The following is a 16,945-nucleotide window of genomic DNA, read 5'->3' as shown; positions in this document are numbered from 1 at the left end:
GGATGTGTTTTGTTGCAGAATCTGAGTCTATCAGCGGCAAGAGGAAAAATTCTCCACTATCAAGTGACCCTGCAGGAGGTGGCAGAGGGAAAAGTCACACTACAGAACATCACAAGACACACGTCCTGGACTTGGGTCATTCCCAGAACTGGGAACTGGACTGTGGCTGTGTCTGCAGCCAACTCAAAAGGCAGTTCCCTGCCCAGTCGTATTAACATAACGGACCTATGTGGGGCAGGTAAGTACCAAATTTTCTTTCATGTTGCCTGTGGGAAACTGTGTCTTATTCATCTCTTATCTCCCACAGGCCCAGCCCAGGGCCTGGCATGAATAGCACAGGAGTTTAAACTTTGGAGTCAACAGCCTCCAGAGGCTGTGTGAAATTTCCACTTGGCCAGTGAGTGGCCTTGGACAAGTTAACCCCTCAGAGCTTCAGGTTCCCCCTCTCTAGTGGGGATTATCTTACCTGAATTGCAGGTCATTGGAGACTAAATACAGAGACTAACATATAGCACATGCTTTGTAAATATCAGTTAAGGAAATATTAGTTACATTAAACTGAACACTAATATCTGGCTAATGTTTCCAGAGGCAGGAATAGTATGTGTTGTCAAGTTCTAGAAAAAATGTACCTACAGTTGAAACATATTTTAAAAGCAATGCTATTAAAATGAAATTCTGGCTGTAATGGAACTATAGTAAAATTTTGCTATACTACAGCTCTTTATTACACAAATTTAGATGTGTATCTAATTATCTACACTGAAAACCTCCCAGCTAGCTATACACATTTCATAGTTGCATCCTCTGAAAACTAACTTGTCACAATGAAAGCCCCATAATTAGTCAAGAAAATAGATATTAAACTTATTTCTCAACATCTGTATTATACAAGTATTTCACATCTAGATCATTGGCCTAATTTTTTCCAAAAATGCCTGATAGAATAAAACTCTATAATTAGATTCCTCCTTAAAATTTAGTGTAAATAGTTTTATCTGCATGCGGGTCTAGCAATTATCATTTGAAGAAGCTTCTACCAAAAATAGTTATCTTATCAATACTGTTAAATCTTGGTTATATATCTTTTCAGTCATATGTCTGTAGATATAGATTTAATATAGTAGATAAAAATACAAGTAAATATTGATATATCCTTGGGTTGGTATATGAGTTAGGAATTGCCCTTAGGAGGAAGGGTTGCTTTTACCAGAGGCCTGACTACGGTGACTTATTTATTCTCTTGTATGAAAGCCGTTTGGAGGTAGAGAGCCCAGGGCTGGTGTGACAGCTTCATAACAGCATGAGGCCTCCAGGCTCCTCCTTCTGTACCCACGGCCAAGTTGGCTTCCATCCATAAGATGGAAATGGTCCAGGATGGCTCTGGGGCTCTAGCTGTTTCCTTCTAGGCAGCAGAAAAGAAGAAAGGAGAAGCCTCACCCCTCACTCATGAGGGGCTTCACCCCTGGTCACATGACAACACTTGCAGTCATTGACTCTAACTGGTCACCTGGTCACATCCAGCTGCAGAGGAGGCTCAGAAGTACATTGTTCCCTTGCTAAAGAAGATGGGGAGAGGGTATCTGGTTGGTAGCTAGTGATCTCTGCCTCATGTGGAGAAAGCATCTAAGGCAGAGACCTGCAGGGAAAGGTGGATTAACTATGGGGAATAGAAGCTTAAACTTTATGCATAGTAAAGCAAAAATTTTTAAAACACCATAAATGGCTTTAAAATGCAATTAGCAATTTAGGAAAAGTGTATGTACATTTTGACAAAAAGAGGATTAATTATCTGTATCTAACTTATTCAAATAAATAAGAGATTGTGGGATATGAACAGGCAGCTGAAAAAATAAATATCAAAGGAGCAATAAAAATATGAAAACATGTTCAGCTAGCAATCAATGATATACAAATTTTGAAAAAAAAATGAGAAATCAAATCAGACCAAGAAAGTGTAAGTAGAATTAGCATAACTCATAACTGGTGAGAGGGTGGGGGAAAGACACTCTTGTAGACTGCTGGTGGGTGTTTAAATTGGTACAACTTCCTGAAGAGAAACTTGGCAATTTGTAACACTGTCAATCTTTAAATATGAACATATCTTTTGACCAAGAAATTTTGCTATTGGAAATGTATCCTCAGCAAATAAGGCACGTGCTTAAACATGTGAGCGCAAAGAGGTTTGTTGAAATGTTTCTGAAATAATGAAACACCACCAACAGCCTAAATATGTGATAATTGAGGATGGATCGGTTAAATACATTGTGACCCTCACTCACCTGAATCCCTTCCCAGCATGAGAGTAATGTTGTAGATCTGTTTTTATTGACATTGGAAAGATACACATAATCAAGTGAAAAAGCAGGCTTCGAAAGTATACATGGGACAATGTCATTTAAAATATATATTTACACAAATGCACGTTTTAGCATAGTAAAACAAACCAGGAGAATGTGCAGGGAAGTATTAACAGAGGTCATCTCTGCATTATGGTATTACAGGTGATTTTTATATTTAAAATTTTTTCTTCAATGGTTAAGTAAAACATATGTAACTTTTAAAGGAAATTCTGTTGGGGTGGGGGGCATTGCAATCTTACTGCTGTTTAGTATCCTGCTCTTGTTAAGATATAGTATGTCAAAATACCTTACTTTGTTCAATACTTTGAACTTTCTGGGCTCATTTCAGTTCCTTTATTTAGAGTTGGAAACAACTCCTCAAAAGGACACACTCATTATTTTAGTGTTGGCCTCTATTCATTCCACAATAATTTATTGAGATTACTATATAGGATCACTGGAGTCCAGCAATAGGTAAAAAACACAGTCAGGGTCCCACAGTTACATTTTGTCCAGTGAGGAGGCAGACACAGACAGGTAAACTGCAGTGCAGTGTAAGTGTGAGATTAGAGATGCGCACAGGACACTCCCGGAGCAGACTCTCCATGGGCTTGGAGAGGAGGCAACATGTGAACAGAGTAGAGAGACAAGTTGGTGTCAGCCAGGTGAAGGAGTGCAGGTGTGCAGGTGTGCTTGTTTTTATGTGAGATCTGAGCAGGCGTATACTTTGAAAAGAACTGGGGTAGGAAAGAGTTGAAGATAAAAGGGGAAAGAGGGTGAACATCAACGGAATGGAGTCCCTGAGGAGCTGGGAGATGATGGGGTCCAGCAGCAAAAAGGTGTAAGAGGAACACTTCCTCCTCTCGGAACGGAGAGGTGTTGAATGAGGGTGAGGCTTAGTAAGGATGAACATGGAGGGTTGGTAAAGCAGGACGTTGAAACAGTTCTCTAGGACTGAGCTGTTGCCGAGAGGGTCCTGGAAAACCTGGGACCTCAAGAGCCTATTGCCTCTCCTGAGGCCATACCTCAACTATCCAGTAGGGGTCGTTGTGCATCCCAGGGTGACCTGGGGGACAGATTGGCAAATCAATCACATGGTGCCATCCCGGAGCCCCCTTGTCTCACACCAGTTCTGCATCTTCTGTGGAAATAACACCGTGTTATTTGTCTCTGTCTCTTTCAATATATGTTCACACTACTCACGTAAATGACTTTCCTTCCAGAAAGGGAAAAATAATACCCCAGCGGGTGGAATTATGTTGATTTTGAGAAAGCAGGGACAATTTTGTTATAAAAGGCATATGCCATAGTGCTGCATATTAAGAAGCGCAGGAATGATTTTGTTGGTTTATGATGAAAGTTGAAGGTGTTCTAAACCCACCAGTCAACAAGTAAAGCATATTTAATATTTCAGACCAGTCCCTGTGCTCAAGAATTCTTGAAAATACGGCCAGAATCAGAAGCCAGTGCAGCCGTAGACAGAGGCCCACACAGATGTCAGAGACTGAGGCGCCAGGTGGTGAAGTAACTTAGCCAAGATCACACATCCAATTAGTGGCAGAGCTGGACTGAAAAACCAGGCCACCTGTCTCTTAGGTGGGCACTTTTTCCAAATGCCTCATGAACTGCATAACTCTATGAAAATGAAGATGGGGAGTTGAATGATGGAGGCTAAAGGAATAATTCTGAGAGGTGTCAGAGAGGAGAGTTGTTAGCAGAGTTCTAAAGGAGAGGGCATGCCTTGGCAGACATCATGGGGAGGAAATCTAGGCTGGTTCCTGGCAAGTGTGGTAACTCAGAGGCTGAGCAATGCCAGGCTGGTTTGCTTAGTTAATTCCAGAGAGAGCACTGATTAGAAAGGTTCCTTGGCTGCGTGAGCCCCTCACCTGGCAAAGGGTCTTGCAAACTCTTGGTGCTCAGTACATATTAACTGAATGAATCCTTTACTGTCTCAAAACAAACAAACAAACGAAGCAAAAACAATCTTGTGGCATAGCCAGAAAATAAGATACTAAGGCAAATGAAGGTAAAGAACCACAGCTGGGGAATCCCAGTTCCTGGCAAGATAGGTTCCAGGCTCTCACCACCAAACTCACTCCGACAATGCCACAGGAGAGGTAGGATGGGATGGCTGAGCACCTGTGAAAGGGAAATAGTGATGAGGGGGAAGGCTGGGGTAGCACTTGCTGATCCCACTTCTTTTTCTTGCCTGTGTTCCCTGAGATATCCATCGCCCGGGCATTTTTACTGTGGGACAGGAAAGTCTGGAGGGCAGGGCAGAGTAGCTTCACAGAAGCCCTGGAACCTAACAGAGAGTGCCTGAGATTTTCTCCTGCCATTTACCCCAAGGCCCGGCAATTACAGAAGAGAATAAAAGGCCCACTCCCCCATGAAAAGCAGTCCCGGCACAGAGGGATGGGACGGTTCTGGAGCTACCAGGTACACGACGGGGCACAGGCAGAGCTCAGGCTGCATCATCGCGGGCGTCTGGCCTTCCATCCTGAAAAGCTCCTCCTCCTCACCCACACTGACCTGGAGGAGTATGAATTACAGCTAAGCTTTCCCTCCCCCCGCCACCACCACACACACAGAAAATAAAGACCGAGGCTGCCGATCAATCCAAGAAAATGAAGTATGATCCCAGAAGAGAAAATTCGGAGAAATCTGAGGGGCACAAGTTCCGGGAAAGAAAGACATCAAATGGGACCACCAGTACTGGAGGAAGTATAATCAACACAACAGAAAGAGCAAGAGTTTAGAAGCATAATAGGTATCCTCAGAAAGATAAGAGAGGAAGCTGGAAACATGAATCAGAAATAGGTGGTTGTGGAAAAGCCCCAAATCAAGAGATTCAGTATGGAAAGTTCAGTTGTTGAAATAAAGAGCTCAGCCAGTGGGTTGGATAGCAGAAAGGACTTATCTGAAGATTGAAGGAGAGAGTGGAAGATTGGGTGAGAAACTCTTCTAAAAAGCATCCAAAGAGGAAAAGAATTTTAAAAATGAGAAAACTTAAAACACTGAAAGAATAGAAACAGAAGTAATGACAGTCACCTAAAAAAAAGAAATTCCCACTAAGAGAAAAAAGTAAATGAAAGGGAAAAAAAAAACACTTAAAATATTTTTTAGAATGTACTGCTCTGGTACAGGATGTCGATAGTGGGGAAGCAATGTGTGTCTGGGGTCAGGGGAATATGAATGATCTCTGTACCTTCCACTCAGTTTTACTGTGAAATTAAAACTGCTTAAAAAAATAAAGTCTATTTTAGAAAGAAAGAAGAAAAGGAGTGCCAAATAATCAAGCAGTTTGATCCCAAGAATACAAAAATTGATCAGTATCAGAAAAATGTAATTTATTACATTAATACCGAAAGAGAGGAAAAGGAATATGTTCTTAACAGATGTAGAAAAGTATTTAGTAAAGCAAAGTTTTTAGTAAACAAGTAGTATTTTATAAAAAATAAAAGCTATTTGAAAACTATGAATAAAAGAACTTTTTTGCTTTTTTAAGACTTTCTACCCAAAATATGCAGCAAGCATCACCTTAATAAAGTTACACAGGAAAATTCTCTTGAAAATTAGCAACACGATAAAAAGAAAATAAGAGATATAATTTAAAGATTGAAAGGAGGAGATATTTTAAGTGTGTAGCTAAAAAGATTATTGCATGGAAAATTTAACAAGGGCAATAGACAAATTATTAGAACTAATTAGAGAGGTTTACCAGAATAAGAATAACACACAAAAATTAATAGTAGAAAAAGCAGTAGAAAATAAAATGCCATTTAAATAGCAAACTAAAAGTATAAAGTGGCGAGGAATTAACCTAACAGAATGCATGAAAACTTTAATAGGAATTTTTTAAAATTCCATTAAAATACATAAAAGGAGACCCAAATAATTTTAATGAAGCAGCATATTTACTAATGGGGCAATTTAACATTGTAATAGTATCAGTTTTCCCTGAATTTAGCTATAAATTTAATATAATTCCAATACAAATAACACTGAAATTTTTGAAGACTCTGATAATCTGATTCTAAAAGCTCTATGGAAGAATAAAATTTCATGAATACCCAAGATTACTTTGAAAAAGAAGAGCAAAATAAGAAAGGATGTTACCAACCAAATAGGTGTCACAGAGCTAGTGATGTGAACAGTGTGTGCTGGTGAAGAGGACCGGACGTGGACCCATGAATGTGTGGAACTTGGTGTGTGGCAGAGATGGTAACACATTTGGAAAAACTGACTTACCATGTGGAAAAAATAATAAGTTTGTTCCCGTTTAAAAAGAAAAAAAACCCTTCAGCTAGATTTGGATTAAAAACCTAAAGGTGAAAGGTAAAACCAAAAGTCAACAGGAGAAAATGTGGTTGTGTATCTCTGTGACCCCAGAATGGAAGGATTTCATAAACAAGACTCAAAATACACAAACCATGGGTGAATTTACCTACATCAAAGTAACTATTTATGTGCAACAAATACATCGGAGATTAACAAATAAATTAGAGAGTTGAAAGACTGGAGTAAGATATTTTTAGTGTTGAAAACTGACAATTAATATCTAGAATATAAAAGCTATTTCTTCAAATCAGGAAGAGGACAGGAAACACAACAGAAAAAATGAGCGAAGTATAAGAAGGGGAAAGTCAGACAGCTAGTAACATGTGAAGAGAGGCTCAGCCTCATAAGAAACCAGAAAACGAAAATTGAACCACAATTAAATACCAATACCACCTTACACGTACCAGACTGGCAAAATCAGAAAGTCAGGAAATGCCAAATGTTGATGGGGAAATGAGAACCCTCATGCTTTTCTTGTTGGAAATGTCAACTGATTGGCTATTTTAGGGATCGGTCTGGCCATATTTAGTGAAATATGTGAATTTACTCCATAATTGAGCAGTTCTGTGCATATTTATATATATAGAGAGAGGGCGATACTCTTGCACAAGGATGTGCAAGATAATGTTCATTGCATCCTTGTTTGTGTTAGCAAAAAGTTGGAAGGAACCTACTGCTCGTCACTTGGTGACTGGACAGAGAAAAGGGTTGAGGCAGCCGACAGAAGGAATAAGCTAGATTTACATATGGCGGCAGGATGGATATATCCCAGAAACTTAATGTTGAGTGAAAAAACGTCAGAGCATTACATTTACCCCAACACGTTTTATGAAAATACAACACATAAGCACAAAGCAGCATAATTTTCAAGGACACATATATGTCTAAATAAACATATGGGAGGTAGATTAGAAGGATGCATATTATATTCACTAGAGCTGGTGCCTTTGGGAACACAGAAATGGAAAGTGAAGTGGAAGGTGAAGGGGAAAATAATCCCACACGTAACACTGCACAGGGTCCTGGCCCTGATGCCAGGCCTCGGAGAAGTAGGATGAGCACATCTGTGAACCCGAAGTCCTTAAAAAGAAATTGGTTCTTGCTGCAGCTTTGCTGAGATGAGTTGTTTTGTATGTGTTTATCCTCTGTGCTTTTGTCTTTGCCCCTCCCTCTCTTCCCCACCAAGGGTCGCTGGCTCCGCGCCAGGTCTCTGCAGACTCGGGGGGTGTGGACAGCCTCGTGGTGACGTGGGCACCTCCAGGGAAAGCTGCCTGTGCCGTGGGGGAGTACGTGGTGGAGTGGAGGGAGCTCCACCCGGGGGGCAGCACGCAGCCCCCTGTGAGCTGGCTGCGGAGAGCCCCCTACAACCTGTCCGCTGTGATTTCAGGTACTTAATTATTCACCTTCCTTCTAGAGAGTTGCTAAGTTCACATTTTGCAAGGAAATTGCAGGCAGGAACCCAGAGCCATGCCTTCAGCTACAGGCGGCTGCAGGAGAAGAGGGACAGTGGTGACCTAGAGTCCATCAGGATGCACCACTGCAGCCATGGAAGACCCACTGATTGACTGCAAACCCTGGTGTTTATGCAAAGCCCGCATGCCTAGTACCGCACATGTACTATGCAAGATGAATGCGTCATTGAACCAAACAAGCATGGCTGAGAGCTAAGTAGTAGCCAGTCAGTGCAATGGACCCTTCCATCTGGGAATTCATCTAATTCTGAGTACAATCATGTGTAGCCAGAGTTATTATACCCGTTGTACAGATGAGGAAACCAGGAAATGTTTCATTCCCAATTCTGCTAGTTATAATTTGTGTGATAATAAATCCACAATTATCTATGCAATAATTGGTTCTCTAGTCCTCAAACTCTGAATCTGTCAGTGGTTAAAATCAAGTGCTTACAATAGAAAGCGTCTGAAAATGCATTTAAATGATTGGACAGAACTTTAATCAGTATCTTTTTTTTTACACTGTCATTTTATGCTTAGAGCAAATCCTAAATTTCTGTATCATATTGTATGAATTTAAAGAGAAATCCCGCAAATAATCAACCAGTCAATCCTGAGTATAAGCAGCACTGGACAACAGGAAAATGCAAGATGGCCATTTTTAATCGTTTTTACAAATGACTGTAAAAGACTGTACATCTTCCTCCCATCGGTCTGATGCTTGCCCTTTAGCTATCATTGCAGCAACCCCCAAACAGGCTCGCTGTTCCTGACCATTGCAAAGAATCCTTAACTTCTTCTCTCAGAGGAGAGACTGCGTCTTAGTCACACTGCAGGTAGTTGACACTTGCTGAACAAGCATTAAAGGGCAAGGTCTCAAGTTCTCAGTTCACAAACTCTGAAGTCCTACTCTGTCTGTTAGCCACAGTCAGCTTCTAACGTTGTTTTGTATTTGAAATACTCAGAGGCCTCCATGACTTACCAGGGAATATGTTAGTAACAACCAAAAACACTATTAGTAGAAATTCCTTCTTCTTTTAATTTTCCCAAAGAGAAATGGTATTCCTGGCATATTAAAGTTAGGTTAGTTAAGGAATCATCTGCTTGGAAATCTTGTTCCAGGATGAATTTTGATGAACAAGGCACGTGTGTGTACATTCTGACATGTTCAGAAGCCGGAACTACAGTATTTTGCTCCTTCTGTTTTTCTCCTGCTTATTGTTGTCCTGTAATAATTCAAAATCATCCTTAAGAAAATTAATATTAATCTAGGTCAGCAGTAGCACCCCAAATTAAAATGTTGATAAATGTGTCTTCTGCATGGCAATGAGTGTGTTGAGGTGTTAAAAATGTCAACGTGATTTTTAAAGTGTAAGCTCAGCACCGTGATTAAAAGTTCTGCAGCCAGATTATCTGGATTTGAGTTCTGGCTCTGTCACTTATTAGATTGTATGCCCTAGGGCAAATTACTTAACTTCTTTGTGCCTTAGTTTCCTTATCTGTAAAATGGGGGTAATAATATTACCTACCTCACTGGGTTATTATGAGGACTAACTCAGAATCATTTTGAATGATGCCTAACACATCTGAAGTGCTTAATAATTTAGCTTATTATTATTATATGTGATGCAGCTAGGACTGTAATAGGTTTTCAAACTCTAAATCCTATACAGTTTTCATTCTATCATAACAACCATTACACCTGTCCAAGGGGATACACACGCCCTGCTTAGGGAGACAAGACTTTCACAAATGAAATAAACAGAGCACACTCTTGATAATACATGAGCCGTTCCTTAACTGTGGGCCTCTTTTCGAGTCTAGCTGCTCAGACTTCTAGTGGGTTGTATTCAGTTTTGATCACTGTACTTTAAGAGAATGCTGCCTGGATGACCCAGTGAGCATCAGAGGAAGGGGAGCAAGCCATCAGGGGTCTGGAACTTTTAATGTGGAAACCATTTAGCCTGCAGAAGAGAATTCTAGATGGGGGTGGAGCAGTGTGACGGCGGTTTGACATGTACTACAGTTTGACATGTACATAAGAAAGAGGATGTGTCCTTTGTTGGTCTGGAGCCCAAAACTAACGTCCCCTGCAGAGAAATGAGAAGAAGACAGGTGTCAGTTCAGTTCTGAGAAAGAGCTCCCCTTACACATGATGGTCTCTAATAGGACAACTGATTGCCCCCAAGGTGGTGTGTTCCCTGTCCCTAGAGTGGAAACCACTAGAGTTGTTGCAGTGGGAACAGTTTTCCTTAAGGGCCATTATACCCATCAAGTCAGATGAAACAACAAATAGAAAAGGCATTTACTGAACTCCAAACTGCTATATAGTTGTAAACTCCTATTATAAACTGTATTAGGATTTACCTCTTTGGGATAGTTTGAACCATATGGTTACTACAGTTCTTTCCTTTTAGATATTCTGTAATTCTACACAAAATGCATAAAAGAGATGACAAGACAGAATGTTTTCCATACCTAGGAAACTAAGATGTTTTTAAGCACTTTAGACATACTCATCTGACTAAAATGAATAATACTGGGTAAAATAATTATATTAATTCAAGTTGTTCTCCTACTTGAAAACACTTAACCATTAGTTTGTACTGATGTTACATTCTGGAAATGAATATTTAACACTTAACTAATTCATATTTATCATGAATTCAGAGTAACCCCCTCCAGTGGGTGAGATGACCCGTTGCCATCAGACCCTCACCAGTCTTTTCCCAGCATCTGGCTGGGACAGAGGTGGGTGTTTTGGAGCTGGTCCCAGTGCAGTCCAACTCCTGGACTGTAGGTCAATGGGGCCTAGGCTAGAGACCATCAGTCCTGCCTTGTGTGGGTGAAAATGGCTCCAACCTTACAGAGCAACTCATTTTGCAAACATGTAGACATCACGGTGTCTAGAAAACCTTCCCTGATGCCTAGCTATTCAGGTCCCTCTTCTGCACGCTCCCCTCATACCTCCTCTGACTACTCCTCGTTACTGATCATTTAATGTTTACCTTCTTCCACATTTAATAGAGGAACCACCTAAGACATGGTTTATAAACGGAGACACAGCCCTTGCCCAAGGATGCCAGGTGTCTGTGTATGCACGGAGTCTCAGGAAGTGAGCCTGTAAGTTGAGGCTAGAAGGTAGAAAGAAATGAAAATGTTAAGAGCGTGGGCTCCATCCACTGAGCAGCAAAGGCTAAGGAATTTTTGAGGTGGGGAGCAGACATGATTACGGAGTGTTCATGTCAGAATTTGCCAGTAAAACAGGAGTTTGTAAGGTCAGAAGCGGGGAATGAGCTCAAGAGGACACTACTCTAAGGGAAACGCCAGCCAGGTTGTGACCACCCTCTCCTCCCTCCCCCACTAGGGGAGGCTTCGCAAGAAGGAGCCCACAGCTCCCGATGCAGCAGTTCCCAAGGCCTCTGCCCTGAACTCATGCTTTGCATGGCAGGATGCAGCGAGGCAGGGTGCAGCGAAGCCGTCTGCCCAGCAAGCTCATCTGGAACTCCCACATGGCGCAGGGGTTGGTTGGGCCCTTCCAGAACTAGACACAGAGCAGCCAGGCACCAGCCCCTCCCAGATGAAATATGATTCCAGATTTCCTGTCGCCCTTTGGGCTTCTGGGTCTGGATGCCACCCACAAAGCATCTTTGGATTACAGGACTAAGCTGATTGCAGCCTTGCTCCATTTTGCTTGGTTCATGAATACAAAGTGGGACTCACCCATGGCGTGAGCGTTGATTTCCTCATGGTCCCTTCTCATAGCACTGTTTGCACGTCTGAGTTTTATATACTGCCTAGTTGCAGTATATAAATGTGTGTGTGTGTGTGTATTTAAGGGACAATGGATTTTTATATAAAACATACACTGTTTAGCAAATTATTCTGTGATGTAAAAATCCTCTTCCCAGAATGAAAATGTGCAGTCCTAATCAGCTGTCAGAGTAGGGGACCAGGTGTCTCTCTGGCAGGACTTTGGACAGTATGGGAGAGAGTCCTTACTCTGGCTACATGATGCTACCATTGCCTGGTAGGAATAACCATTGTCCTTTACATTTTCATTGCGACTTTAAAGATATGTCATGGACAGTGTCTATGAGAGGGGCCTTTTTACAGGAAGTAGAAATCTGAGGTTGATGGAAATAAAGAGTTTTGGTAGGGAAGAATGACTTGCCAATAAACTTCATGACTGACAGAAAATTGCAAAGCGCGGCGGTTTAAAAGCTAGGAAGGAGTAGTCACATTCCCAGGTATCTTCCAGATCTTCCCAGGCTGTGAAGCACCTGGGATCTGAGTGGAACATGGTGGGGGAAAGGGAGGGAGAAGGAGGAACGGGGGTACATTGCACTGAGCCTGCCCTGCTTAGTCACACCCGAAGGTATCATCCCATGCTGCGGTCAGATCCTGATAAGCATCTCCGGAATTAGAAGAGCCAGTCAGGTTCTATGCCTGTGAAATATCAGCTGTACTTTTCTGTAAACAGCAGATAATTTATCTGTAGAAGTCAGATTTTTTCCTTGAAAGTGGGTTTTGTTTCAAAAGCTGTCTGTGTGGTTATCTTTAAATCCTGTTGGAACCGGAATAGCTTTTGCCTCCTCGATCACAGTGACCCTGGCAATAACTCAGGTTTGCTTATTTGTGCACCATAAGGACATTTGTTCATCATCGGGAGCAGCGGCTTCCAGAAGCCGGTGCCATGGCAAATACACTGCTGACACTTTGTATTTCGGTCATCCCTTTACCGTCAGTCCAGACTGTGCTTGAACTATCTTCAAACTAAGAAGAGGCAAGAAATACCATGAATTTAAATGGCTCCCTTTAGTGACTTACATGTGATGTTAACAGCTGTTATAAGACTCCCTCTTCTTTACAGAAAACATAAAACCCTTCGTCTGTTATGAAATCCACGTGCATGCACTTTCAGGGGACCAGGGAGGATGCAGCTCCATCCAGGGTGACTCCAAGCACAAAGGTGAGTTTTGGGACCTTTGCCCAACTTTGCTCTAGTTTAATGGTTTGGATTTGGAGGGTGACAGTAGCCTCCTGTGTTCTACTTCACAGCACCGCTGAGTGGCCCCCACATTAATGCCATCTCAGAGGAAAAGGGGAGCGTTTTAATTTCATGGGACGAAATTCCAGCCCAGGAGCAAATGGGCTGCATCCTCCATTACAGGATATATTGGAAAGAACGGGACTCCAATTCCCAGCCTCAGCTTTGTGGTATGTGTGAGACACAAAGGCAGCGGGGCCTCTCTTGTTTAGGTGTCGGGAAAACACAAGCATGTGCAGGTGCTGGCACCCTGCCTGGCACTTAGTAGATGCTCAGTAAATATTTGTGAAATTAACTGAATGAAGAAGAATAAAAGACATCTAAACACACACACACAATTCACATACACAAAGCTACTGAGTCTATGTTACGTGCCAAGCAAATTGAAGAAATGAAGATAATAGACGAGGCTTTCAAGGAGCTTACTCGTTTAGGGAGATAGAATTTCAAAAAGCAATAAAAGCGCTTCGGTACTATTACATTAGGCCCTTGAGGTTTGCAGGGAATGCATTTGGAGAACCTTTGAATCCCCGCATTTGCAAATATCATCATAGCATATTAGTTTCTCCTTAAATGGATAAAATACAATTTAAATAACTCCTTATGACCCATAATTATGCTATAAGACTAAAGCAATTAAATTCTGGCTGGAACATTATCTCAAATGATTTCATCACTCATTCACAGAGCAGCTCCAAGTTACTTGGCAGATTTAATGTTCTAATCTTTGATTTACTCAGAGTTTTGTTTTGTTTTTTCTGGCTTGAGCTTCTCTTTAGTATTTCACGGGCAGCTGGCTTTCTTTCAGAAGCATTTATCATAAAGAAGCAACAATTTTATTCCTTCATGAGAGCTCTTAGGTCCAAGAAGAATGCAACAAAGCCAGCCTGAGATGTGGATGCCAGAGGGCTGTCTGCAGAGTGATTTTTACCTGGGGAACTTGAATAATTCGTCCTCTCTCTTGACCTTAGAGCTGCAGTATTGCTTTTCTAAAAGTTATGACCTTTAAGGCTAATTAATTTCTTATTATATAAATAGTATTTGTGAATAATAAAAGCATTCAAATAGTTCAGAAAAATATAAGGTGGAAATTATCCCTTCCTACATACTTAGGTTATTAGCAGTTCTTGGTATGTTCTTCCAGAAAAAACTTAATGCATATACTAGCGTACATTTGGAATAATTATCTGTATTCTGATCTGTACCTTACTTTTGTCTTTCAATAAATAATATGTACTGAGACCTTTCCACATCAGTCCATGTGGACTTGTCTCATTCTTTTTTTAACAGCTCTGGAGTATTCCACTGTAAGACCTTACAGTAATTCACTGAATTACCCACCTTGCTAAACGCAATTTACCACTGAACAGAGCTGCTCCCCACTGTCAGGGTAAGTCAGTTCTGAAATGCATCCCAAAAGGTGATGAATCAGTTGATCTCATCATGGGCCGTTTGGAATGCTTCCAGTGAAATTTGCTCCCCCGAAAATTTTCATTTCGACAGAATTTAAACCAAGATGACTTTTTACAACACAGTTAGATGGTTCTTAAACCTGGTCTTGTAGATGTTGAAGAAATTACCTACCTTATTTGCAACAAATCTGATGAATATAAAGTCTATGTAAGTGTATTTTAAAATAAGTTTAAAGTGGAGACAGTGCAGATTCAAAACCCTATTTTATACTAGTATAGACTGTTTCCCTTTTAACACTGATAGATGAACAAGACCTGTTTGTTCCCTCTCTTCAGAGAGCTCACAGTCTACCCAGGGAGATGGAAAAGTACACAAAAGTGATGTAAGTGCTATGATCAAGGACTGAAAACTGCCTAGTGCATTTGGCAACCAGAAATTATTGGTGAGCCCACAAGAGCAGTTTCTAGAGAGTGGTAGAGGGCAGTAGGTTGAGGAAGAAGGAGAAAGACACCAGAAGGGCACCCCAACAGCGAAAGGAGGATGGTGTTTGGGGTAGGGGGGGCCCTGTCTGGGGTGTCTCTGGCTCTGCCCACCATGAGGCCATGCAGAGTGTGGCAGGAGCACTCGGCCCCGCCTGGGGCGGGGTGGGGTGCGTGGGTAACGCTGAGGCACAGCCACTCCTCTGGAAGCTTGCTGTGCTGCCACGTGCACCCGTAGCAAGTGCACTGCTCTGCGGGCGCACACGTTCTGTGTGTTATCACTTGGCTGTTTTGTCCGACAGGAGGGTGGAAGCCATGGCAATTTGTTCACTGTTGTCTCCCCCGTACTTACAACACAGCCAGGCACACAGTACGTGCTTAATAAGACAGTATTTTTTCAATAACAAATGGGTAAATACTGCCCTGCGTTTTGTTAAACCAATGCAGCTGGTTGGGTAAAAGCTGATTTCTAGTCGCCATGCAGCTGCTTCACCTGGTACCACTTGACCTTCTTACTGGCGACCTTTCAGATGATTGGCAGCCACCACGTATTCCTGAACTGGTGCCTTTGTCATTTAACCCCCCTGAGCCTTAAGTTTCAGATTGCGAGGGCTGAATGGCCTCCTTTATCTCTGCCAGAGATCACAGTCCAGACCCAGGCAGTCGAAAACCAGTATTTCCTGTGTGACTTCTTTCTCCCATTACTCAACTTAGCCTATCTGCCAACCACACTGCTGACACCATCGCCCCCTCACTGCTCCCCCCAACCTCGTAGTTTCTATTTTTATTCTTCAAATTTACACATGTGTATGTGTGTGTTTGTGTATAGACTTTTTTGGCCTAGCAAACCATTCAAACCCTTTCTCCTCTGTTCTAGCGTCTCATTCACTCCCAGAGTTAAGGATGCCTTCACACGGTTAGACAGCAGACTCCCTGATGCTCGCCTGTGCTTTGCTGCAGCAAGATGAGCAGAAGGCCTCCCCCAAATTAACTTTGTAATCCCCTGCCTTAGGAGTGAGAGACATTTTAGTTCAATCATATAGCTGAAATCTGTGCAAGAAGTTTCATCAGGGTAGAGTAGGCTTTTTTCACCATAGGATGTAAATTATAGAAATTGCTCTGATGGTCATAGCTCTTAAATGATCTGCCCAGGCCTTTGGGTGGAGTGGATGCAATAATGCAGGGCTCCATCCTGCTGGTCACCCAGAGTAAATAAGCAGGGGTGGTGGAGTGCAAGGGGTCTGTTTTCCCCATTAGATTGTAAACCCTTTGAGGCAGATTCTGTGCTTTGGTGCCTTATCCAGGGCAGACGCTCAGTAAATATTTGTGACTGTTAAAGTAAATTCAGCAAAGGGGCAAAATCTGACTTGCCCTGGGGTTTATCAGCCAGGAATGATGTTAAGGCCCACGGTGCTGAGTTCTGGTTTCCACGTTGATCACTGGCACAGGTGCAGGTCGGCTGAGCAACCCAGGAGACCTCACCTGTCAAAGTTCTGGCCTTGATTTTACAGTCCCCACCAGCTTTTGAGGGGTCACTCCAAAACTCCCACCCAGAAGATCCCTGCAGGAGGAGACTGCCGATTTACTGAAGGCCACTGATAGTCATGCTTCTTGGAGAAGAAAAACGATGTCAATGCATTGCTCAAAAAACAAAATCTTCCCTGCTGAGACTCTGCAGGGGTGTTGAGGGCATAAGGAACTGTCAGTCTAGGCTTAAACTGCCAAAATAAATCTAAGTACCATTGCTCTCATTTTTAGATTTTATGTCAAATTTAAGTAGATTGTCATATTAAACCCACTAAGACCAGTGCCCAGAAATCACAAGAAAGAAAGAGAGAAAGAGAAAGAAAGAAAGAAAGAAAGAAAAGA

At 42.0% G+C, this 16,945-nt stretch overlaps 1 protein-coding gene across 6 annotated transcripts in view; it reads left to right on the top strand.

Annotated features, from left to right (window-relative positions):
- Window positions 1-16,945, top strand: part of IL12RB2 (interleukin 12 receptor subunit beta 2) — a 70,864-nt gene that overhangs the window by 39,990 nt on the left and 13,929 nt on the right. For 5 of the 6 annotated variants that reach the window (XM_072974225.1, XM_072974229.1, XM_072974230.1 and 2 more), the window contains 4 exons: window positions 19-238; window positions 7,870-8,070; window positions 13,008-13,106; window positions 13,196-13,354. In XM_072974225.1, the coding sequence (XP_072830326.1) occupies window positions 19-238; window positions 7,870-8,070; window positions 13,008-13,106; window positions 13,196-13,354 (679 nt within the window). The remainder of the gene's footprint in view (window positions 1-18; window positions 239-7,869; window positions 8,071-13,007; window positions 13,107-13,195; window positions 13,355-16,945) is intronic. The other variant, XM_072974228.1, reaches the window with a different exon arrangement.

Source organism: Vicugna pacos, chromosome 13, assembly GCF_048564905.1.
Source record: "Vicugna pacos chromosome 13, VicPac4, whole genome shotgun sequence".
NCBI lineage: Eukaryota > Metazoa > Chordata > Mammalia > Artiodactyla > Camelidae > Vicugna > Vicugna pacos.
The sequence above is the reverse complement of the archived record's forward strand: the minus strand, read 5'-3'. Positions and strand labels throughout refer to the sequence as shown.